The sequence below is a fragment of the Mustela nigripes genome, chromosome 5 (assembly GCF_022355385.1).
Source record: "Mustela nigripes isolate SB6536 chromosome 5, MUSNIG.SB6536, whole genome shotgun sequence".
Taxonomy (NCBI): Eukaryota; Metazoa; Chordata; class Mammalia; order Carnivora; family Mustelidae; genus Mustela; species Mustela nigripes.
Genome location: NC_081561.1, coordinates 139,641,154 through 139,666,056, shown reverse-complemented (window position 1 = coordinate 139,666,056; position 24,903 = coordinate 139,641,154). Strand labels below are relative to the sequence as shown.

Here is a 24,903-nt window from a genome sequence, read left to right as displayed (position 1 = left end):
AGCCCACTGACCTCTCCAGATACCAGTGGACAGGAGGAGCACCCGGAAGGAAGGAGGAAGGAGGTTTTCTAGCTCAACATGCCAAGAACTGCCTTTTGTAGAAACAGCAGGCTCGAATGAGAAAAGGTACCTCTGAGCAGCAGTCGTTCTAGCAGTCGTGCTAGCATAAAAATTTAAAATTAAAACCTGAAGGAGCCACACTGCTCGACAAGCTCTCTTACCCAAGGCCCCATGTGAGAATTTCTCACACGCTACTTTCTGTGCTTTGTACTCAAGACCATCGCTACTGTTCTCCCCTTTGTGCGTGCAGACCGCTCCTGCTTGGGAGAGGCCTGGGGGTCCAGGCACGGTTCTGGGGCTGTCGGCAGGCAGACCCGGGAGGGGCACACGCCCAGCCTGGGGGGACCACAAAGAAGGCCCCAGAGCCTCAGGCAGCTCATCTGCAGAGCTGCAAGCTGGTGCGAAACCTTCCCATCCCCAATTCGTTATGGCACAATCTGACTTTTCTATCAGCCAGGAATATCTGCATTTTTCATCCCTTACTTAATGAGCCTCATTTATCAACTATAGATCATAGTTATCCTTCTATTATCAAAACCAATATCCTGCAAATCAGTTATGTTTCAGCCTCTCTTCGTCTCCAATTTTGTCCAGTGCCTATTTTTTATAGTACTCCTTCATTAATTATTTTAGAATTGACAGTCCCATAAAATGGGTTGAAATTCATTTCCCCCATATTTTAAATGGCAATCTTCAGAATATTATGTGAAAAAGTTTGCAGGGGTTATCCTTATTTAAAATGTTTTTAAAAGTTAAATGAATTTTTAAAAATAACATATTGCCACTAAGCAAGTATCTCAGCTATAATAAATTTAGAATTATCCATTTATTTCAACAGGACTGAAGATCTCAATTTAGAAACACTTTGCACACAAACACTTTAGTTATTTAAAAGCAAACTCCAGTTCTTTTTAAATATTAATTTATTCAAACTTTCCATATATTTAGCCTGCTTTTACCTGGACGAAATCCAAACTGGTGAGGTTTTATTGAGAATTCATTTACAGAACAAACATTTAAGTGGAAGATTATTTTAAAAGGAGAAACCTACTTTCCCACTTCCTACTACTTCTTACCTTGTTCAAGTTGAAGAATTATCCTCTATTTTCGAAATGACTACCAGTATCACAAAAATACTCTAGGGGATAAAATTATAGAACATCACATCTTAAAGAAATAATCCACGTTAGAAAAGAACATTTGTCAAAGTAACTATCACTTTTCCTAAATTCAGACTTTCAAGTAAGGTCTTCACATGTTTCTCTTAACCTTGAACACAAAAGAACTGATGTCTCCACATGGAGCAGACCAGTTACTAGAATTACATTTGGGAATATGGTAAAACCTAGGTAAAAAACCCAACTATTACGTGTTCTATTTAAAACTTTACCAAGAGGGGCGCCTGGGTGGCTCAGTGGGTTAAAGCCTCTGCCTTTGGCTCAAGTCAAGATCCCAGGGTCCTGGGATCGAGCCCCACATCAGGCTCTCTGCTAGGCAGGTAGCCTGCTTCCTTTCCTCTCTCTCTGCCACTCTCTCTGCCTGCTTGTGATCTCTCTCTCTCTCTCTCTCTCTCTCAGTCAAATAAATAAATAAAATCTTAAAAAAAAAAAAAAAACTTTACCAAGATATCAAAATGTCTTTACGCTTTCAGTTTCGAAACTATGCCCCCGATTAACAGGATCTGCGGATACTCCAGCTGACAAGGCACCAGCCTTCAGAGAGCCTCCTGCTCCCTCTCTACAATATCCGTAACTCCCAGACTCCACATACTCTATTAACATTTAGAGAACACTCGTAAACAGCGCATGTCGTCAGCTGCATGCAGGAATTATCAATGCTGACAACAGATTAGGTTTCTCTTTTATTAACTTACAATTTTGTAATGTTCAGAATGCTTTGAGAAGGCTCCAGCAACAGAAGACAGCTAGATTCTTAACCTTTTACTGAAAACCATCTAAATCGAGTTCCAGATACAAATAAAAAAATTTTGGAAGAGTTCATTCAGCAGCCATATATCTAATTCTTAGCTGGCAGATTTCAACTTTTGCGAAAACCTGCCACCTGACAGGTTGAGATCATTATAACAATTTGTATTTTTAGTTGGGTTGAAAACCTAATAAAAAACAAAATCCAGTTAAAAATGCTTCACCTAGCTTTTTCCAATAGTTTCCAATTGTTCACAGGAACTACATTATCGAATCCACGCACTTAAAATGTGCCCATTAACATATCATCAACATTCATATATGCTTCCAAAGTACATGATCTTTTACCACTATCCAACATAAGTGTCATTAAAGATTTAAAAAACAAACACACACAGAGTATTCTTTTTCAGGAAAGCCAAATCATTGGAGGCTCTGTTGCTAACACTTAACCCCCAAAGAATATTCTTGGTAATACCAGGGCTCCAACCACCCACTTTCAGGCTTCCACTATCCTGTTTAACACCCTCTGTTTCAAAGAACAACCAGCATTTACTACCTCCCTCCTTTCACGGAAGGCCAAAAACCGTTTTTTATCTAAACCTCAATATTCCCTTCTAACTGCAAACTAAACAGAACTATCATAAGCATTATTCTACGCAACACATAGGGGTTTTTGTTTGTTTGTTTGTTTTTTACTAAACTCTAAAAGATAAAATCCCTTTTAATGTCGATCTCCTTAGATATTTCCTATTTAAAGAAGAAAGGGTCAGAAGACCCGATGGGTTATTAGGATGTGACTGATGGTATTCCGTATCTTAGGTAAAAAGAATAGTGGACCTGCTGCCTGAAACCCACATGGGCGGCTGGCCTCTGGGAAGAATGAAACGGATTTGCTGTCACCTGAGGAAAACGACGGGCTCTTCAGATCCCTGGAGGACAAAGCACCGTGTGCTTAGATCAAGGAAGAAAATCAAACCTTTTGTTTGTTTACTTCCTTGTATACATCTTTATAAATATTTTATTAACAACATACCCATGCCATATTTACTGAAATTAGGATTATTGTTCCTGTCAATTTATTTATTTTTACAATGAAAAGAATGTTTTCATGCTACTAAGAAAAGATATGTTTTTCACACTACTTTTAGCTTAAATATCTGAAAGTGCCCACTTCTTCTATGGAAGCTTAAGGCTACTAGGTAAAATTCAAATGTCATTTTATAATAAGAAAAAATGGTTTGGACAAAAACCCCACCCTGCTAATACAGATCCCGCACTCATATACTCCGCTAGTATCAGGAGCTTTGGAGAACATGGGCTCTCTACTGCTATCACGCCAACACCTTGAAAAAAAATCCCTTCAGCAACGAAAAGAGAGTCTGATACTAGAGGAAGAATGTGTTTAAAAGTGTTTACATAGGGGCACCTGAGTGGCTCAGTGGGTTCAATCTCTTGCCTTCAGCTTGGGTCATGATCTCAGGGTCCTGGGATTGAGCCCCACACTGGGCGCTCTGCTCAGCTGGGGGCCTGCTTCCCCCCCCACCTCCGCCTACTTGTGATCCCTCTGTCAAATAAATAAATGAAATATTTAAAAGAAAAAAAAAGGTTTTACATAAAATCTATTAGGAAAATACTGAACAAGACATAATAAATATTCTGAAAAGATCCTCGTCTAATAGGGGAGTCAAGACAGCTATAAAAATAAGTGTAATAAGATAAACAATAATGGCACAAGCAATGAAAATATATCAAAAGATCCAACAACAAAGTATATTAAATAATATTTGGGGAGTTATCTTAAAATAGCAATTGAGATATACTCAATGTTTTTAAGATAAAGAGCTAATAAGCTTTTAATGGGGGGGGGGCCCTCCACAGTGTATTTTGCTTAAATGCTGGCTTCATTTCATATCAATAATAGAGGTAGGAAAAAATACAGAATGTGCTTGAATTTTAAGTGATACTATTCCCCGGAGATAGAGTTTTTCAAGCTACTTTTAATACCTGCTATATGCTAAGATTTGCTGGAAATTATAGAATAAGGAGTATGTACGCTAAAGTGTCTCAATGTGGGAAAAGCTGTATGATTAAGAAGTATAGCAATCAGTGGACATTATTAAGAAAGATCTGTTCTAAGCTTAGATCAGAGTAAATTAAGTGGTAAGTAAATATCACTGGTCATGGCCCCAAGACAACAAGAGGACAAATATTAATTTATCAGTTATTTACTTTACTGTGGATGATCTGAAGATTTAAGTCAGCTGGAACATAACTGCTTTGGCTACTGAAGATCACCAAGAATTTGATGACATGCAAATACAGAGAGATACCAGCTCAAACAACAGTGAGTGGACAACTTACTGGAAGGTCACTTTATAGCTCAAGCAGAAAGACATTAGAAATATCTTGATTTTTTGTAACAGAAATTTAACCACGTAACAAATATGCTAAAGAAAATATGACACGTAAAGAAATTATTATAAAACCTAGCCCAATATAATCAAAAAGATTAAGAAATAATTACTAGAGAAGCTTCCTTCTTCACAGTCACATATACTCTAAAGAATAATCATACATTAGTATCACTATACCACATTTTTTAGAATGTAAAGGTAGCACCCACAGTTTCCTTACTCCAAGTTACAAACTAGAGGTTACAAATATGATGGATTATCTTTAAGTAAGAAGACAAAATTTACATTATTGACACTTGAATAAAAAAATGCAGCATAACTCTACAAACTACCCAACAGGAAATTCAGATATGATACAGTTTCATGGTATGTACAGTATCAACTTAGTCAAGTTGGAGAACTAAAATATTTAACAGAAGTAACACTAAAAACATCCGGACACTAGAGTCAAGTAGAATTCCAACAGATGTCCCCTGCAAACCATGATGACCTTGTCTATAACACCAAACACATTGATGCAGCATCCACATAGCTCAGAATATATCAGTAAACCCCTTACAGAACTTTCTACACAAATGAAGCCTATTGAAAGAAAAGCGTCTTGCTAAAATCCATGTAAATAAAGCCAATTTTCACCCGATCTACAGTTTGTTCTTTGTTCAGTAACTGGTATGTCCATATACTCACCCCAAAACCTGGAAATTCTGCTCTCTAAAAAAATATTGAAATGTTCCTGAGTCAATCAGCATCTTATTTACCTGTGAGAGCTACAAAAACAGAAAGAAAACACCAACTAGGGCATTTCTTTTTTTTTTATTAGCTCATAAGAAAATTTATGTGATGAACAACTTTCGATCCTCTGGGGAATTAGGCATGGTAAAGAGTAAGGAAGAAAGCAAGCCATTACATGTACACAAACAGAACAATTCAGAAAAACATAAACTATTGATGAATATATCGGCTCACTTCCTAAAATGCTTTTAGCCCCCTTTTCATAATTAACTTAAAAAGCACCATCCCAGAGCAGAACTCTTCAGTTTTCTGGGACAACTGTATTTCACTCCTTCCCTAACTATGCTGTAGCTAGCGGACTATCAACTGCCCATTTCAGGGCAGAGCCATGAGAAGGAGAGCCTAGTAAGGGACTCCAAAGGTCAAGTGCACATGAGGAAAGCAGCACACCACAAACTGTTCTCCTGGCTACATAAAAACGTCTATCAGTTTATAACAAATGTTTCCACATGTGTAACAGTCCACTTCACCAGCCAAAGGCACATCTACAAAGTTGGGTTTCTCTTAGAACAACAGAAATCTGGTAGGGAGAAAAAGTGGGATTCATTGTCCATCTGCTTCCCACGAGTCCATTTAAATTTCCTAAAACCATAAGCCAATTTCCAAATACTTGGCAAATGTTACACATATCAACAGTGCTCACCTGTGTGCATACGTACACACACACACACACACACACACACACACACACACACACACAAACTACACGCTTACCAAGCTATGAATTGTTAGCTAAAGAAAAAAGAGCATAAAACGCAGAATCTATCACCTCTTTCATTCCTTCAGAAACCAAGTAACTAGATAATAAATACTCCAAGGTGACTACAAAATACCACAATAAATTCACTCATCACAGAAATAAAAGCGAAAAAATCAGGATGTCAAAAACATGTGCATCAGCTTCGAAGATACTAGACACACTGTAACCATGACTTACCTTCTTCTCTAAGGCTACACATAACTTAAACACAGGTTCTCTGTGCATACCAATTGTCATGTAGCACATTCATTACAAATGCTGGTTCTCACATGTTTAGCAGTAATATAATAAAACTTAATGTAAAATATTTGAAACTCGAATTAAAATCATTGTCTAGCTTGAACTCCCATCTTAAATGAAAATAAAGATTAAGGAATAAGAATAATAATTATTCAAATCAAAAACATTTTAACAAGAAAATAAATACAAAAATTTATTTGCATAAATGTATTCTTTTAGTTTATAAGGAAAGCCTCATTTAAATTAGGCTGCTCATTAAAAAAACAGATGAACTGTATTTATGGGCCTCAACATGATTTCCTAGAATGTAGCCACTACTCTAATCAATATATACCCCAATCACCACACAGTATTTGCTGGTGAAAATGCTTAAAAGCTGCTTTTGCCAAATTTAAATGAAAATTCTTTTAGGTGGAAAAGGACTGGGTGATTTCTCATGACATAAAGTCCCACAAGATGGCTTGTCTCATTCACCGGATGCTTTATCTCATTCATCATTGATATCCTTTGCCAAGTGGGGATTTCATTCCATTTAACTCTTACATTGGATACCACTGTTCCATATCACTACCAGGAAGCAAAAGGCTAAGCAAAGCACAACTGTACAACAGAAACACTTTTTTGCCACAAAACCCATCCAGTGAATATGCCTTCCAACTGGACTAAGAAATACCTACAAATGAAAGAGACTTATCCAAGACCACACAGTTCTTGAGAAGAAAGCCCTAAAAAAGTTAATAAATCACAAATATATCTGAAATCTAGGAACTTCTTCCCCAAGATTTAATATAAAGTAGAACAAACAAAAACAAGAGCTCTTTTAAAATTTTTTTGACTCATTACATTTCCAAATCAGCACATTAATGTCTTACTGGTAAACTTGATGGTCTTTCTTGTTGTATCAAGTTCAAGTCTTCATGGTTAGGTTTTCCAGGAGCCAAAGGAGGTTGAGACCTAGTTCCATAGCCTTCCTGAGACATGTCCTGAACAAACACAAATATAAAGCACTTGATAAATATCTCATTGAGTTGTAACCAAAACAAAAGAAAGGGTAATCACAAACTGCCAACTGGTATTACACTTAAGCAGACATATACATGTTAATACTTATCATCTAACATTTTACGGAGAGTAGAAACAAAAGACAAGGCTGTGAATCAAGAGTAAAAACACTTATTTTTTATTTTTATTTTGAATATATATATATGTATACACACACCAACTAAATTTATTATGAGGTCATACAAACTAAACACTGTATTTGAGTTTTGCAGGAAGGTAACACTCAGTAAAAGATGGGGAAGGAGGTCAGCTATGATCAAACTCTCTTTTAAACCAGAGCAAACCCACTAGTGTTACTGCTTAATTCTGATTTTGGTTGAGCTGCCTTTAATATTACCTTGAAAAATGTTAAAATAATTAATGAAAACTTTATTAACAACTGACTTTTAGTATGTCCCCTCGATAACCCACAAAACAACATAGTTATTAAGCTCACAGTATCCTGGGGTTTCTACAAAACCAATAAACATTCATGTATAGAATTCCATATGTTCACGTGGCACAGTTTCCAGAGAACCACAATAAAGAATAAAACAGCAGTAGGGAAACAAAACACGCCCCAAAAAACCTGCTGAGGTATGAGAAACTTATCATTAACATGGCCTTTCTGGCATCCTGTTGAACACTTTTCCAGGAGGTATTCTGCCTGGTTTCAGTATTCTGCTGAAATACTATTATATAAACCAAATACCACACCACACCAAACTTACTATGTACCCCATCTCTAGCTGTTTAACTATGTATGTTCAGCTACTAAACATTCTACCACCATTTACACCCAAAGTCAAACAGTAGGACAGAATATAAAATACTTATTATAGCATGTCTTAATTGGCACTGAAAGTTGAAGAACCAGTTTCTGAGTGGAGAAAAAAAAAGAATAGAAAGTATCACTTAAAAACAGAATTTTCTCCCTTGGCCCATCAGTGTTAGTATTAAGGAAGCATTATATACAGGTTCTACTTCTGTTAAATTCTCAGAATCTTACTTAAAAAATTAATGTTTATTAGTTGAAGCCCTATAAAAAGCTTCTGCTGCCCCACCCCTTTCTCACACAGTATACACTTAAAATTACATGGCTTCTTAAGCCAAAAACTTTGGACCAATAGCTAGTCCTACAAAGCACACAAACTGTACAAATTAGGTTAAACCAGGCAAGTGCTGATTTTAAACAGGCTCTGTAAGAAAGAGCATGCCAACAATACCGCACTTCCCAAGCAACCCTTCCGTCCTTTAAATAAAGCTACACACACACACACACACACACACACACACACACACAAAATTCATAAAAATATCTAACCTCTAAAAGGAATGCACAATGCCTAGTCAGTACTATGCTTTTGTAAGAGAATTAAAGCCCAGTTGTCGTGGGTTTTAATCTGGTAACAGTTAGGTGAGGCCTCAGAGAGCACGTGCAATCCAGGATACCCAAAAGGGTAGTTCTTCAATCTGGCTGCCAGCCGGGGGTAACAATTAGGCTGTGGGCGACCAAAGCTGAGGCTAAAAGATTATTACCACTCTCACTGCCTCCCCCCTGCCCCCAGCAGCGAAGCTTCCGGATCCCAGACCTCCACTTGTCACACAGACTTCCTGCTGGGTGCCCCGCAGGTTCCTTTAGATTAACGGTGAGGATTTCAAATCAAGTAGGGCACAAGGCCTCCATTCAGGGCCTTCACCCTGGTACAAAAAAAAAGAGAACCCCACAAAGGTGCTGGACAGCCTCACAATGGGCAAACAAATGAGCAGACCCCTGCCAGTTCCTCAAATACGCGCGTGTGCACACACAGAGTTTATGGGCAGGGCTCGGACACTTTTTTTTTTTTTTTTAAAGTAAACGTCAGTTAAGAAACAGGAACAGACTCACATGCCCTATGCTTATTAGCCTTTTAAATGTTTTTTATTTTCTCTTTGTAGCTAAATGGACTGATTTTTAAAAGAGTTGAAAGAGACCATTACAACTATAATGAATACACATTTCAATTTAGATACTGTCCCCTCTAAAATAAGCAACACTGAACTAATAGACTATGAAAGCTATCAGAAACATTTTACTATGGCTTTACATTTCACTTTTTAAGGCTTTAAAAGTTCAAAATAATTAGATTCTACCGAAGTCTCAAACACTACTCCTAACCACAAGAGGCTTTCAATTATTAAATTCAGTTGGAAATAAAACTGAAAGAAAATTTAGTGAGAATTGCTGAAACGGGAACTTGTTCTGCCTCAATTTATGTTGAAACATAAGGATTAATTTAACGGAGAAAACATCCAGAAAAGGTACCAAGTTTTAACCTGAAACAATCATCATCCATATATAATTCACATGGGGGCAATAAAGTCTACATCTGGCGGCTTTAATAGAGATAGAAAGGTTATATTCTATAACAAACCTGAGCTTTTTCCCCTTCAGAGCGATATTTATTTTCTAGTATGGACTTATTTTCACCTCAAGAAGAGTAGCAGCAATGAGTAATTTAATAGACAGTAAGAGGGCAATGTCAGTTTCAGAAAATAAAGAATATGTTCAGCGCTGCATTTTATATACAGATGACAAAGACACAGCCTTACATTCTTAACACATCGTTGCCATCTCTGGTCATTTACAAGTTCGAGCTAGTCCACACTAGTGTGTACACCAGCTTACACACACACTATTCCTATATTCCTCAACCGCACGTATACAGAGCCCTGGCTACTTCAGGGAGGCTCTCACTGTGAGAATTCTGCAACACAAAAGAACCACAAGTGGGGAATGTGGTTTACCCCTTCCCAGTTCTTTATCAATATTCGTTTTCGTCACCTCACCCACAAACTTTGAACCATTGATGGATTCTGGTTTTAACTTCTTTATGTTATGAGTCAAAGGTAAAGGGAGACTGACTCAGAAAACAACAAAGGCGTGAAGAGAGCTTGGGCTAGGGGTATGTACACATCTGTGTCCTAAGTTTTCACATAGGTGTTTCTTTTAACAGACATGGTGGACGTCTCCTGAACGCCCGGTGTGGAACACTGCCTTTACTGGGTACTTCAGTACTTCACAGCTTATAGTGTGGAGCACGAGCAGGCAGGAAACACTCGTGTCCCACTCATATCCTAAGGAAGGAAAACACCAAAACTGTCACATGGGTCTACTGTCAAAGCCAAGAACCTGAGTGCTTCTGCTTTCTTTATGATAAAATGAATTAAGGACGAATGGCAACATAAGACTTTAAAGAAAATGTAGAATAAAATGTCAAGGACACCTTTTTTTTAAAGATTTAATTAATTTATTTATTTAATTTAAAGATTTAATTTATTTATTTGTCAGAGAGAGAGAGAGAGAGAACACAGACAGGCAGAGCGGCAGGCAGAGGCAGAGGGAGAAGCAGGCTCCCTGCTGAGCAAGGAGCCTGAATCAGGACTCAATCCCTGGACGCTGGGATCATGACCTGAGCTGAAGGCAGCCGCTTAACCTCCTGAGCCACCCAGGCGCCCCATGTCAAGGACACTTTTTAAGAAAAAATAAAAAGGGAAAATGTTCCCATGGGGAGTTCAAAGGACACAAAGCACCAAACCCTGCAAGAGCGACCACCTCCTTCCCAGGCTGCCCTCCACAAGGGCTGCTGCCCACAAGCTGTTATTTCTCTTTCCACAACTGCCCAATGTGTTACAGAGTATGAGCGTGAATTTAAATCCTTTGTCCTTTAAACACAGTGGGGTGTATGTCCTGTACACAGCGTATTTTTTGGTCCCTGAACAGTATGTTTTGGAGCTCGTTCCATATCTGCACCGAAATGTCCGTTCTCTTCTCACTGCTACGTGGTGCTGCGTGGTCAGTCCTGCGGCCTGTTCCACCAGTCCCCTCCTGAGGGACACTGAGGTTGCTCCCTGTCTTTCCCTACCTCATGCGGCACCACGATAAAAGCCCGCTCCACAATACAAACCGAAGCAAGACCGGGCCGGGCCTAGGCGGGAGGCGGCTGCGGGATGAGGATGATGGGTGGTCGAGAGCACACCTCAGTCCCAGACACACAAGTGGGACTAAGGGGCCGGGGACGGTGAAGTCAATAAACTAGCAAAAAGCCGTCTAGAATACTTGGTAATTTGCTGGTTACTTAAGGAAGGTTTTTCCAACAATCACATAAATTAGAGACGCGCTACAAATAGCACACGTATAGCTACTGCAACAGTCCAGACTGACGCGACGAACCCGAACGGACTCCTAACATCCTGCGACATCTAGGTCAGGATAAACATCTTGTACCTTTTTTTCCCCTGCTTTGGAAACTCCCATCATCAGTTCCAATGACTAAGGGGAAAAGAAGTGGCCCCGGCACAGAAGACACTGTAGTTGGGGGGATGGGGAGGACATCACCGCCACAGAGAAAATGCCCCCTGGCCACACCAGGCGGCCAGTCGTGTGAAATCATTACTCTGATCAAGACACTTTGCTTGCTACTGACCCCCTCATATTTCGTTTGTAGAAAAATAAGTGTAAAATATCCTTCCCCAAAGGAAAGCAATATAAATCTATAAAATATCCACTTCAGAATGGCACAATCACTCCCCTGCCTCCTCAGGAACACCCTAATGGAAATGTCATTAACAAAGACAGCAGACACTTGCCGGCGGGGCTCTGTGACCCGTAGCATGCGTGGTCCACCGGTACCACAGCCCCATGAGATAGTCCCTAGCATCATCCTGTTTTTTACCACAAGGAAGCAAAAGCTTAAATGACGTGCACGGCTCAGGTCTATGCACAGCCAGCATCTCAGTGTGATGGACAAATATTCAGTTCTATCCTAACTGCTCTGGAGACCACTGGAAGCCTCAAACACTATTACACAAGGACTTAAGCCAATTTTAATTTTTTAAAGGCATTACCCTACTCTTCCATATATTCTCCTAAATTCCCCTTTCAGAAATTATGAATCTTATGTGTTTTTATACATGGAACAGCTCCAAAATATCCAGTTACAATATTGTGAGTCAGTAAGAGATACTAACATTTTTAACACTCCCACAAAGTTGAATATATAAAACCATTCTCCCTACCACTCATTACCTGTGAAGAGTTATTTGAAGTCCACAGGCTGACAGAAAGCAGAACAAGGAGACTCAGCCTTCCCAGATTATGTTCATTTAAGGCTCCTCTTCTGGTTCTGCTCTTTCTGTCCGTCCCCTAAAAACTGGTGTCCCTCAGATCTGTACCCCCAAAGATTCTACCCACGCTGATCCCTGGATGGGGACGATTCCCAAATCTCTACTTCAACTCCCACATACTTTCACTGCACTACCAGCACTGCTGCTTGAGGGCAGAGCCCCTTCCACACACTGTGCCAGGGAAGGACTGCCCCCCCTTCCGCTTGCCACCTGGTCAGGGGCCTCCCTCTCCACAGGGAACTTCTCAGAGCTTTTTTATCTTCCACCATCCAGCCCTCTGCCACACCGCCACACCCCACGTCACTGCAAAGTCCACCCTCTTTTGTCTTTACCCCGGACAGCCAGTCCTCTCCTTAGGCCACTTTTCATGACAGCCCCTAGTCCACCATGTCACCAGAGTGGACCTGCTAAAATACAAATGGTCACAGCGCCCACTGCGTGGGAAGGGCCTCCTCCTGGGGCGCCTGGGTGGCTCGGCCGGTTGAGCATCCGGCTCTTGGTTTCAGCTCTGGTTCTGAAATTGGGGTCGTGGGATCCAGCCCTGCGCTGGGCCCTGTGCTTGGCAGGGAGTCTGCCTGAGAGTCTGTCCCTTTACCCCAGCCCCTGCTCCCACTCCCACTGGTGTTCTCTCTCTCTGAATTAAATAAATAAATGTAAAATAAATAAATAAAAGTTTGTTTATTTATTTATTATACAGAATGAAATCCACAGCCCAGCTGGGTACTGACGAGTCGGGCAAATACCCTCCAGCTGCTGCCCCAGATCCATGCTGGTCTTGCCCGGGGCCCACTGCTCGTCCGCACACCATCACCCATTCGATTGCTCCCAAGCTCCCACGGTGCCACGCGTCTACGGGGAGCAGCTCTCTTGGTCTAACTTGGTCCCGAGTGGATGCCTTTCCTTTTGTGCCTGCAAAGCATCTGGCTGTCTTTAAGATCCTGCCAAACATTAACCCCAGCATGCCCGCAAACAAACCCCCTCACCAACTTTGGATGTCTTCTTCTTAAAGAATTTACAATGCTGGGGGCGTCCGCGTCTGCCTCTTGATTTTGCCTCACATCATGGTCTCAGGGTTGTGAGATCGAATTGAAGGTCAGGATCCATGTTGAGCGTGCAACCTGTTTAAGATTCTCCTTCTCTTTCTCCCTCTCCCTCTGTCCCTTCCCCCCAACCCCCAACTCCTGCGCACCCTTTCTCCCAAAATAAATAAATAAATAAATACATTTTTTGAAAAGAATTTACAATGCTGTATTTCACCTATTTGTTTGTGTATCTCTTGGACTGGATTCTTACTTCCTCTTGGGCTCCCAGTGCCAAGCACGGACAGGTATTCAGTAAGAAGCTGGTGAATGATTGACTGAAAGGCTTTGAAAAGCTTACACTTAGAATTAGACGTACCAATACAAAAATAAATGTAGGAGGACAAAACATAAAACTGAATAAAACTTGGGATCCTGCCCAAGAATATTTATCATATTAACAGCTACATTGCCTGGAACCAATGTGCTACAAAACACATTTTGCGGGGCGCCTGGGTGGCTCAGTAGGTTAAAGCCTCTGCCTTCAGCCCAGGACATGATCCCAGGGTCCTGGGATCGAGCCCCGCCTCGGGCTCTCTGCTCAGTGCAGAGCCTGCTTCTCTCTCTCTCTCTCTCTCTCTCTCTCTGCCTGCCTCTCTGCCTACTTGTGTTCTCTGTCAAATAAATAAATAAAATCTTTAAAAAAAACACACACACACACATTTTGCTGTTTGTTACTGGCAGTCTTGAATATAGTAAAAAAAAAAAACAATAAAAATTAAAAGAGAGGGAAAAGACTATGGCAAGCATCAGTGGTTTGATCAAAAAAGAAAGAAAAATCAAGAAATTCTATACCTCCTAATGAACAAACAAGCAATGAAATATTCTTGCCCCCCCCCCCCAAAAAAAGGATAATGAGTTTGGTAAAGCCTGTATATCTGACTACCAATTTATAGGAAATAAAAAGGACTGAAGAACACACGAAACCATAGCAAATCAATCAGCAAATTTCAAACTGTAGGAATCTCTACTAGACATATGACCTACTTTCTTCAACAAAAAGTTGCAATAGTAAAAAGAAAGTAAGAGGAAAAGAAAGAGAGATAGAGACCGAGGGAAATCCTATAGGTGAGAAGGTATCATCCAATTCTAAGACTGGACTCTACTTGGATTTGTTTTTTCTAAGGATTTTATTAATTTATTTGACAGAGAACATGAGTAGGCAGAGAGGCGGTGGGGGGGGGGATGCAGGTGGGGCGGGGGGGTAGGCTCCCTGCTGAGCACAGAGCCCTACACGGGCTCCTTCCCAGGACCCTGGGATCATGACCTGAACCAAAGGCAGAGGCTTGACCCACAGAGCCACCCAGGCACCCCGGGACTTGACTGGGATCTTGATTCAAACTACCATATAACATAAATTAAACATTCATTTCATTTATGAGGCTACTAGAAATGTGGATAATTGGTATGAAAATTTATGTTTGTTTTTTTTTTATTTTTTTTTAAAGATTTTATTTATTTATTTGACAGAGAGAAATCACAAGTAGGCAGAGAGGCAGGCAGAGAGAGAGAGAGGGAAGCAGACTCCCCGCTGAGCAGAGGGCCCGATGCGGGACTCGATCCCAGGACACCGAGATCATGACCTGAGCCGAAGGCAGCGGCTTAACCCACTGAGCCACCCAGGCACCCAGAAAATTTATGTTTTAAATGTGAAAACTGTATTATGTTTATGTTTATTTTTTAAATCCCTTTATCTTTTAGAGATCTATAGTAAAATATTTACAGATTAAATGATATGATGTCTGGGACTTAATTCAAAATAATACTGAGGATGGGGGTTGGGAGGTGAGGAAGAGAGTGTGGAGACAACAAGACTTGGCCCCATGACTCTCGAAAACTGAGTGAAGGGTGCACAGGGCTCCTGTCTACTTCTGTTTCTGTTTGAAATTTTCCATTTAAGTGAAAATGAAGTTAATGGTATTGAAGACAAATTTAGGAATTCAGAGGCGGCTGAGGCTGTGGCGCTGACTGCAGCTTTCACCTGAAATACTACGAGCACTTCCTAATTGGTCCCTTTGCCATCAATATCCTTTTGTCCAAGAAAACCCATTAAACACAGATCATTTAATGTTGCAATTTCTCACCCCCCACCCCACACACCAGTCTATCTTTAACATGTATGCTGTACTACTTAACCCTAACACTTAGCCTTTTTTTAATCCCTCCATAATCTTAACAAATTAACCTTGTCAGTGTCAAATTCCCTAGCTGCCCCACGGCTGACTCAGGGATCCTTTCTCAACCTCATTCCTTGGTCAAGCTGCCCCGATCTCAGCTCCAGCCATCCTCCATCCTTAAATCTGACGCTTTTACCCTTATCTTGGTCTGGGCTCTTAAAGGCCCTGTTTCCTCTCTCACTGACTCCTCAAGAAGCCTTTTCCAGCCACAGACCTCTCAAAATTTCATGAAACTTTGAGTGGAAGAAATCCAAGATCAAATTCCAACTTCTAGACTATTCAGACGCTGTGCGACCCTGAACAAACTTCTCAGTTCAGTTTCCTACTCTAGAAACCATACTGGATTGCGTTAACCTGGGAAGGCTAAGGGTACATTGAGCGTGTCCCCTTGCCTCTGAGGGCTCGCGTCTATTGGGTGCACAGTACTCAGGGACTAGGAGCAGAATGGGGGTTTTACATCTGTCACAATTATTACCTGTTTAGAATACTGGCAAATCACTTTAATTCTTCTAAGTCCATATCAATATGTTCCCCTGTATCTTCCTTTAAACCCTTGCTCCAAAAATCTTATAGTAGATTGAAAAATCACACAACCAAGGCTCAAATGGTTTTTTACTGCTACTGATTCCAAAGGAGCTTCTCAACTTATGTTACAGTCAAATTCTCCAGAATATACCATATATACTGATTGAGAACAGATTTGGCTAGATTCAGAATACTGCTAATATTCTACCAATTCACAGGCATAATTATTTCCAAAATTTGAAAATTTACAAAACCATTCTAGAAAAAGGACAGACTTAGCCAAGCTACTTTATGTTTCCTTACTGCTGAGTCCCAGTAATACTGACAGCAAATTCAACACTACACCTGGAGCCCGCCATTAACGAGAACGTCTCCACCGCACAAGACATACCAGCACCCACGAGGCTGCAGCAGCCCCCGGGCCCTGCAGTAAAGCTGAACTCTGAACGGGCTGGAGAAGAGAGAGAAGACCTCCACCAAGATGGGCTGTTTCCCCAACCCTAATCAAGTTCGAATCCTGTAGGCCACTCCTCTGACATTCAAGACTTGAGAAAAGCTTCTTGTTTTCTCTCGGTTTTTCCAAGAACCTCTTCCTAAACTAAGAGTGGACCCAGAGTGAAAAGGGAAACGTGTCTGAAATTAAATTTCCCAAAATACCAAAAAGAAATATGAAGATACTCAAATAAGTAATACTTATTTATTACTAAAATAAGTAATACTTTTAATAGATTAATTTATTTTAATAAAATCGCAATTTTAATAAAATCGCAAAGCTAAATAAGCCACAATAAATGTCCAGTTACGCTTTTTATAACACACACACACACACACACACACACACACACACACATAGACTAAAAAAGAACCCTGGCTCTATAACTAATTACCTAAAGAATGGCTTTTCTCATCCATGAAACCAAAATATGAGGCCTCATCCTCCTGGAGCTGTATTAATGATCAGAGGTTAAGCAACCAGCACTGTGCCTGGCACACTGAACGTTCAGTAAATGTTAGTGATTGTTATCTATATTCTTTAAAGCCGCATTTAAAATGAAAGTCAAAATTTTCACTGAACCACTGGGGCTTTCCCTGTGGCAATCGTGCTGATGGCGGTGATGGCAACAGCGGCTAGTGATTATGCAACATTGTCTACTGCCACCCACTCCGTGCTTCCCGCATGGAAAGAGAAGCCTTTTTGTCTGACCTGAACCCCATGAAACAGGTAGTATTTTACAGGGGAAGAAACTGAACCACAGTTTCTTGCATAACTTGCCCGGGGTCACTCAGCCGGCAAGTGGAGGAGTTGGGTTGGGAACAAGATACATTCGTTCTCCAGAGTGCTCCCACTGAACGACTGTCCGGCTCTGCTCCCCACTGGACAAGGGCTGTTTTCCGGCCTCTACCCCACAGATGATAAATCTCGAGCCAAGGCTAGGGTTCACAAATCTAAATTTTTAGTGAACTTCCCAAAGCTGCCTGTAAAGTAAGAATTGCTGACTAACAACAATGTAGCATTTTCATTAAAGTTTTGATAATTATGGAATCACGGCAAAGTGGGGTTGAGGGATTGTGCCACTACCTAGTACCTTAGTGTAAAATTTCTCTGTGGCATTCCCAAGAGCTAGTTTAGCGGCCCTTCATGGTTGTAAAAAAGGTAGCCCTATCCCGCTGATGTCAGGAATGGTCCTGTTTGTCTTACTGTGGCTGCAGTAGCGACTCAAAAAGGTCACCATCCACTCTGAAAAGAAGCGTGGACGCTGGCATCTCACGTTCTCTGATGGGCTGACTTACTGCCCAAACCCAAACCCCTCCCTCCCCAGACCAGAGAGCTGACCACCCCGGGCACACAAGCCACACACCTGGACACCTGAAGACTGTCACTCACATTTAGGGCGTGAATTCTCAGCCTGGAGGGGAAGAGGTTTGAGCACTCCCCGGAAATTCAAGTAAATTTTGCCTTTACTTTTCTGGGAAGAGGATCCCCAGCTTTCACCAGATTCTTAAGGAACCCCCCCCCCAAAAAAACTAAAGGATAAAAACTGAACAGGATAATAGTATCAACAATGGGACTCACCAAAATTGCGAACATAATTTCAGAGAGATTTAAAACCAGATTAGCTACAATCTTTATCTAAATAACCAAAATAAAAATATAATGGCTAAAAATTATATTTTTATTATAAATAAATAAAAATGTAATAACTAAAAAATTTCCAAATAAAAACTTATATATATATAAATATATATTCATATATAAATATATTTATATATTTGTATATTCCAAATAAAAATATAATTACTAAAAACTATATTTTTATTATAAATAAAAAAATATATAATTACTAAAAAATTTCCAAATACAGTTAGGGTCCAAATTGTATATGCAATAGAAGTTCAGATTGCCTGCATAACTCTCGTCTAAAAAGTTTTCTGAACAGGACACCTTGCATTACTATATACACGCTTTAATTAAAGGAATAATATGAGGGACACATGACACATTTGTGTCATGTTCTTCAGCATGAGAAAAACCTGCTGAAACAGAATTTATGAAACCCATATGCTGTATAAACAGGTAGAGAGCTTGTTTTTGCCAAAGAGAGAAATAAGGTGCCAGAAAGATCCTGCCTCAAGCCTGTCTTGCCAACTCATCCCTAAAGCTGTTCAGGGGATCACTTTTAAAAAGTTGACTTCTCCATGAAATGCCTTTGGAGTAAAAGCTAAAACTACCAAACGAAAAAAAAAAAAAGACGACTAGATAAAAAATTAAAAGTAACCAGAAAAACATAACAAAAGAAACGAAAAGCCAGCTAGAGAGGGCTCTGTAGCCGTTGTTTTGAATTGTACCAATAAGACTTTCAAAATTAAATAAGCAAAAGGGATTCTGTTGAATTTTTTTTCTTTTTTTTACCATGAGCATATGTGACTTTTATAACCTTTAAAAAGAAGTTAAAATGGAGCATTTGGTCTATGAAATTAATTCTCTCTCTCTCCCCATTCCAGTTGTGATTTTCAGGGTATAAACTATGAGGAGAAAAATTTCTTAAGTCACCACCCACTTCCTATCACCTTTACTGATCTTCAGTGAAAGTAAACAGGCTAGAGACACTCCTTCTCTAAGAAATAACAGAATCATCTGAAATTTTCAGAGGTTCCCTTATAGTTTTTAACATTATCTATATTACAATTAAGTGTTATGAGTACAGGAAATTTTTTACCTTTAAAAAGTCAATTAAATTTCTATTTGGGGAAAAAAGGAGAAGAAAGATGACTCCAGAAATTTAGGATTACCATCAATGACCTCGAAATTAAAGTAAAACTTATTAAAGCAAAATTATATTTCTGTATCCTTTTTATATTAAAATAAACTCCTCAAATTTCCAAGGACATTCTGAGAATAATCCTCCCACTGCTTTTCTGTAGGGAAAGCTAAGGCTGAAAACCACTGTTCTGAAGCAAAGGTGATATTCCAAACACTTGCCAAGTGGTAAAATAGTGGGGGGTTCAGGTTCTTAGAGTCTCCTGCTGTGCAGGATATTAACCACTGAGTTAGAGAATCCTGGGGTCTCAGGAGAGAGAGGGGGTACCCTCTGAGTGTGTCAGGCCGGGGACTACTCCCAAACCACTCTGAACTACTGAGTTTCCACAGCGGTTCTCCCAGGATGATCCAGGGTTCCCAGTACCGGCAGCATCACGTGGAAACTTGTCAGAAATGAAAATGATCAGGCCATACTCCAAACTGAAGAAGCGGAAACTCTGGGAATAGCGTTCAACACAATCTGTGTTTTAACAAGCCTTCTGGGTGATTACAACGCACACTGAAGTTTGTAAAACGCTGGGCTAACAAATGGAAAACCTCACACCAATGGGCTTAAGCAAGAATATCAGTCTACCTCTAGAGCAAAATGCATCCCTAATATATATAAACAGTAATAAAGGAGATGGTAAAGCCTAGATTAAAGTAGAACTGGAATCAAACCCAAGCCCCACCACATTCAGGGAAAACTTGCTGTATGACCGCTCAGGGTTATTAATAATAAATGAAATAATATCCGCGGGCCATGCTAAAGTAAAAGATTAGAAAGCACTGGTTAGTATTTCTGTGCTCCAGAGGCCTGGAAACATTAGAATGCATCAGAATTGCCTATAAAGTTCAATGTAGATTCCCAGGTTCCCCCAAAGAGAACCATTTTTAAAAGATTCTTTTTTAAAAGACTTTATTTATTTGACAGAGACACAGTGAGAGATGGAACACAAGCAGGGGGAGTGGGAGAGGGAGAAGCTGGCTTCCCACTGCCAAGCAGGGAGCCTGATGTGGAGCTCGATCCCAGGACCCTGGGATCACGACCTGAGCCAAAGGCAGGTGCCCAATGACAGAGCCATCCTGGCGCCCCTTAAAGAGAATTAATTTACTCGCCCCAATACCCGAGGTGATTTTGACGCAGACAATCCCCCGATTTTCAGCATAGAACACCATGGCTGTACAGAGGTGGTTCCTGCCCGACTAGCAAATTCTAAAAGTAACCCTATTATTTCAAACATCTACAGATAATCATCTTCTGGAACACAATATATAGAGTGCCTATTACTCTTAAGAATTTTTTTAAATCAAAGAAATTGATGAAGAACTTTCATGTCATATGTTAAGTTATGTTTTACCTTCTTTTCCATACTTTAACAAGTTGAATGGGCACTGAAAGACAAAAAGGCAGCTAAGGGGGGGAGGGGGGGGGAAGAAACCAGGAAAAGGAAATTCCACAGTGTCCCTTGTGTCAGAATGTAAATTCTGTATGAAAAATATAATAAGCAGGGTGCCTGGGTGGCTCAGTTGGTTAAGCTTCTGCCTTCAGGTCCGGGGATCAAGTCCTGCATCAGGCTCTCTGCTCATTAGGGGGTCTGTTTCTCCCACTCCCTCTGCCCTTTCCCCCAACTCATGTTCTCTCTTGCTTGCTCTGCTTTCTCTCAAATAAATAAATAGATAGATAGATAAATAAATAAATAATCTTACGGGGGGGGGGGGGGGGGGTAACACCTGGGTGGCTCAGTCTGTTAAGCATCTGCCTTCAGCTCAGGATCCTGAGATCGAGTCCCGTGTTGGGCTCCCTGCTCAGTGGGGAGCACAGTTCTCCCTCGAATGTTCACCCTGCCTGTGCGCTCTCTCTCTCTGACAAATAAACAATCTAAAAAATAAAATACATAAATAAATACATATATACATGTAATGAGCCTCAATGATACTTGTAACCGCACAGCCTTTGTTTTCCTCAACTTCTCTCTCTACCAATGGCTTCCTCTTCTACTGGCTGAGACTGTGTCACCAGGGCAAGGAATGAGGGAACAAGTCCCAAGCACACTCTCATGCCAGCACATCTGCCTGAGTCCCACAGCTCAAAGTCTGTCAGAGAAAGTGATAGAGCTGGAAGAGCGAAGGAAGAAGAAAGGAGGGGAGGAAAAGAAGAGTGAGGGCTTACCTACTCTCACAGCTGTGTCAGAAGCACAGGGAAGGGTTGGGGGGGGGGGGGGCAGCGTCCCTGCATTTTAGACTTAATCCTGATCCAAACACATTTGAAGGTTCTCTTCAGCTTTTAATACAATGTATCTTTTTAAAAAGATTTATTTATTTGAGACAGAGAGAGAGTGAAGGAGTAGAGGAAGGGGCAGAGGGAATGAATTCTCAAGCAGACTCCCCATTCAGTGTGGCGCTGAGGCAGGGCTCAGTCTCATGACCTTGAGGTCATGACCTGAGTCAAAGGCTTAACAGACTGAGCCACCCTTGTGCTCTTACTACAATGCATCTTAAACAATGTAAGATTTTCCTCTTCTATCAGCAGGGCAGACAGTCATGGCCATCTGATTTGATCTTCCACACATTTCTAAACATTCCAGGTTCTCTGATAAACAGATGGCCAGACAGTATCTGAACAAGCCTGAAGCCAGGACCAGGATACCTGCACATACTCCAGACTCAAATGGCTTCTGGGTTTTTCTTCCCAGAAGGAACTTTCCATCATCTTCCTAAAGTAAATTCAGTATTAAAAATATTGTTATTACTACATAATTTCTTACATCCCAGTTTTATTTTCCTTTGATTCTGGTACTTGAAAGAAACAATTTTTTTAAATATTTTAAACATGAAAATGAACAGCATTATCAAATTATAGTCCAATGCAGTTAGAGTCCCACTTATAATCCGAAAACATATAGAGAATAACCATTCGAAGTTATACACCAAAGAGCCCCAAATTCTTGATTACTGGAAGAGAGCTATGTAAAATCTGATGATTTTTCTCTGGCTTTTCTCATTTTTATAAAATAAAAGCAAAGGTCTAGTCAGAAATAGTTGGAATAGACTACAGGATGAACCTGACTTCTACAGCATTAAAAACAGCAACGGGGGTGCCTGGGTGGTTCAGTCGGTTAAGCATCTGCCTCCCGTTCAGGTCATGGGGCTGCTGGCTCCTGGGTGCCTCACACCATCGGCGAGCTCCCAGGAGTGGCTATAACCTGAGTTCTAAAAGCAGGTAAATGGTGCCCCAAGTCAATAATCAGAAATCAGTCTCGGAGTGGGCCTTGCTCAGACCTGGAAGTAACTTATAAGTATTCTCCTTGGATTCTCACAAGCTCTTTAAACGTAAAAGAAATTCCGCCTAGCAATGGCTCCACGACTAAGACAATCGCAAACAGGTAAGCAAGAAGACAGGAGGCCATTCAAAATTCAAACACAACCCGAGGCTGCACGAGTAATCTCCTTTAAAACAAAGAATGATTTTTATCAACCTACATTCCAACAGTGTTTATTATCAAGTTAATTAATAGATTCCTGTATTGATATCTAAATGCTAAGCAATCAATGGCAACGAACTCTAAATGTCCTTCTCTTTGTGTTTATAACAAAATCTTACAAAACAAATGATATGAGCATTTCAGTGATTTAATACAGACTAGGATGAATTTTCCCCAATAGCTGTAAAATAATCAGCAGCTTATAAATTAACATTGTGACACAGAAGTAATAAGAAACATAGATTAAATAATTAAATAACAATAATAATAAGGAAATATTTATATCACAATGGATCACCACCAATATTCCTAATGAAACTTCGGAACTCCTTTAAGTGACTTATTTCAGCAGCAAGTTATTAATCCTAAAGTATTCACACTCATACTTGAAAGCTATCTCCTTCTTTACAAAATGATTCCCATTTGCCAAATATGTTTAAGTTTACCATATCTCCTTTTGAAAACTGCTCACCATGAAGAAGTCTAAATAAAGTGACATTTTATTATTTTTAAAAATTTTTTTTTTAATTTATTCATTTGAGAGAGAGCGAGAGAGCGCGTGCGCATTAGAAGGGGGGAGGGGGGAGGAAGACGGAGAAGCAGACTCCCCGCTGAGTAGGGAGCCCTGACCCAGGGCTTAATTCCAGGACCCTGAGATCATGACCTGAGCCAAAGGCAGACGCTTAACCGACTGAGCCACCCAGGCGCCTCTAAAGTGCATTTTTAGAAAATATAATTCAAATACTTGTGTCTACCTATCCACATCAAAGTAGACTTACACTTCCACTTGGTTCAACTATTAAGTAATCCACTGTTAAAAGTTAACTGCTTACTGGCTCTGTGGCGCAATGGATAGCGCATTGGACTTCTAAAAGTTAACTGCTCAGCTTGTACTATTTTCTGTTTAAAGAAATTATTGAAAAACCTTTTATTTCATTTTTAATCACTAAGGAAAAGCAATATAAGGTACCAGTCATGTTCCTTCTAAATGACCTTGACTACTTTTTTAAAGATTTTATTTACTGATTTGAAAGAGAGTGAGTGGGGGACAGAGGGAAAAGCAGGCTCCCCAGAACAGGGAGCTCCATCCCATGGGGCTCCATCCCAGGACCCTGGGATCATGACCTGAGCCGAAGGCAGACACTTAACCAACTGAGCCACCCAGGGGCCCCTGACCTTCACTACTTTAACCCAACTTCAAGTCTTACTCAGTTCCATTCATGGTTGGACATTACCTTTGTTCTCACTAATAAAGAATTAGTCCTGCCCTCAGGATCATTTCTCTCACAAGCAACTCTTACTCATCCTTCAAAACTTCTGAGACACTTTCACCAACATCCAGTCACAGCTTGAAAACACACCTTCTCACCAGACTGTCATTATATGGCCACAGCGATCCTTCCGCTTGACCAGAAGCCCCTTCAGGTTAGACACATATTTGAATTAATCACTGAATTCCTAACATATAAAACATTTTCAGTCACAAAGGCATTCAGTAAATGGTTTATGTTTTCTTCTTCTAACCATTCTTCTTCAATTTTCCCAATAAACCAAAGGTTAAAAAAAAATTTTTTTAAGATAAAGTTGGGGGCACCTGGGTGACTCAGTAGGTTAAGCATCTGCCTTGGGCTCAGAGCATGATCTCAGGGTCCTGGGACTGAGCTCCACGGTGAGCTCTCCGCTCAGCAGGGAGTCTGCTTCTCCCTCTCAATCTCCCTCTGTGCTCTCTCTCTCTCTCTCTCTCAGTCTTTAAAAAATAATCAGTAAAAAGATGAAGTTGTACTTTGAGAAGGATGCATTCATATTACCCAACAGTTCTCTCAAGAATCAGAGAAGTCTCTCACCTAAGAAAAAGCTATACCTAAACAGCGAAGTTTAAAATTCTCCTATTGCTTTACACTTGGGTTTTTAAAAGATTCATCCTGATATATTCTCTTT

The 24,903-nt window shown here is 40.3% G+C and overlaps 1 protein-coding gene across 7 annotated transcripts in view; it reads right to left on the bottom strand.

The window, feature by feature from the left end:
• ARID1B (AT-rich interaction domain 1B) overlaps positions 1-24,903 on the bottom strand; it is a 439,440-nt gene that overhangs the window by 275,411 nt on the left and 139,126 nt on the right. For all 7 annotated transcript variants that reach the window (XM_059401329.1, XM_059401325.1, XM_059401328.1 and 4 more), the window contains exon 4: positions 7,067-7,177. In XM_059401329.1, the coding sequence (XP_059257312.1) occupies positions 7,067-7,177 (111 nt within the window). The remainder of the gene's footprint in view (positions 1-7,066; positions 7,178-24,903) is intronic.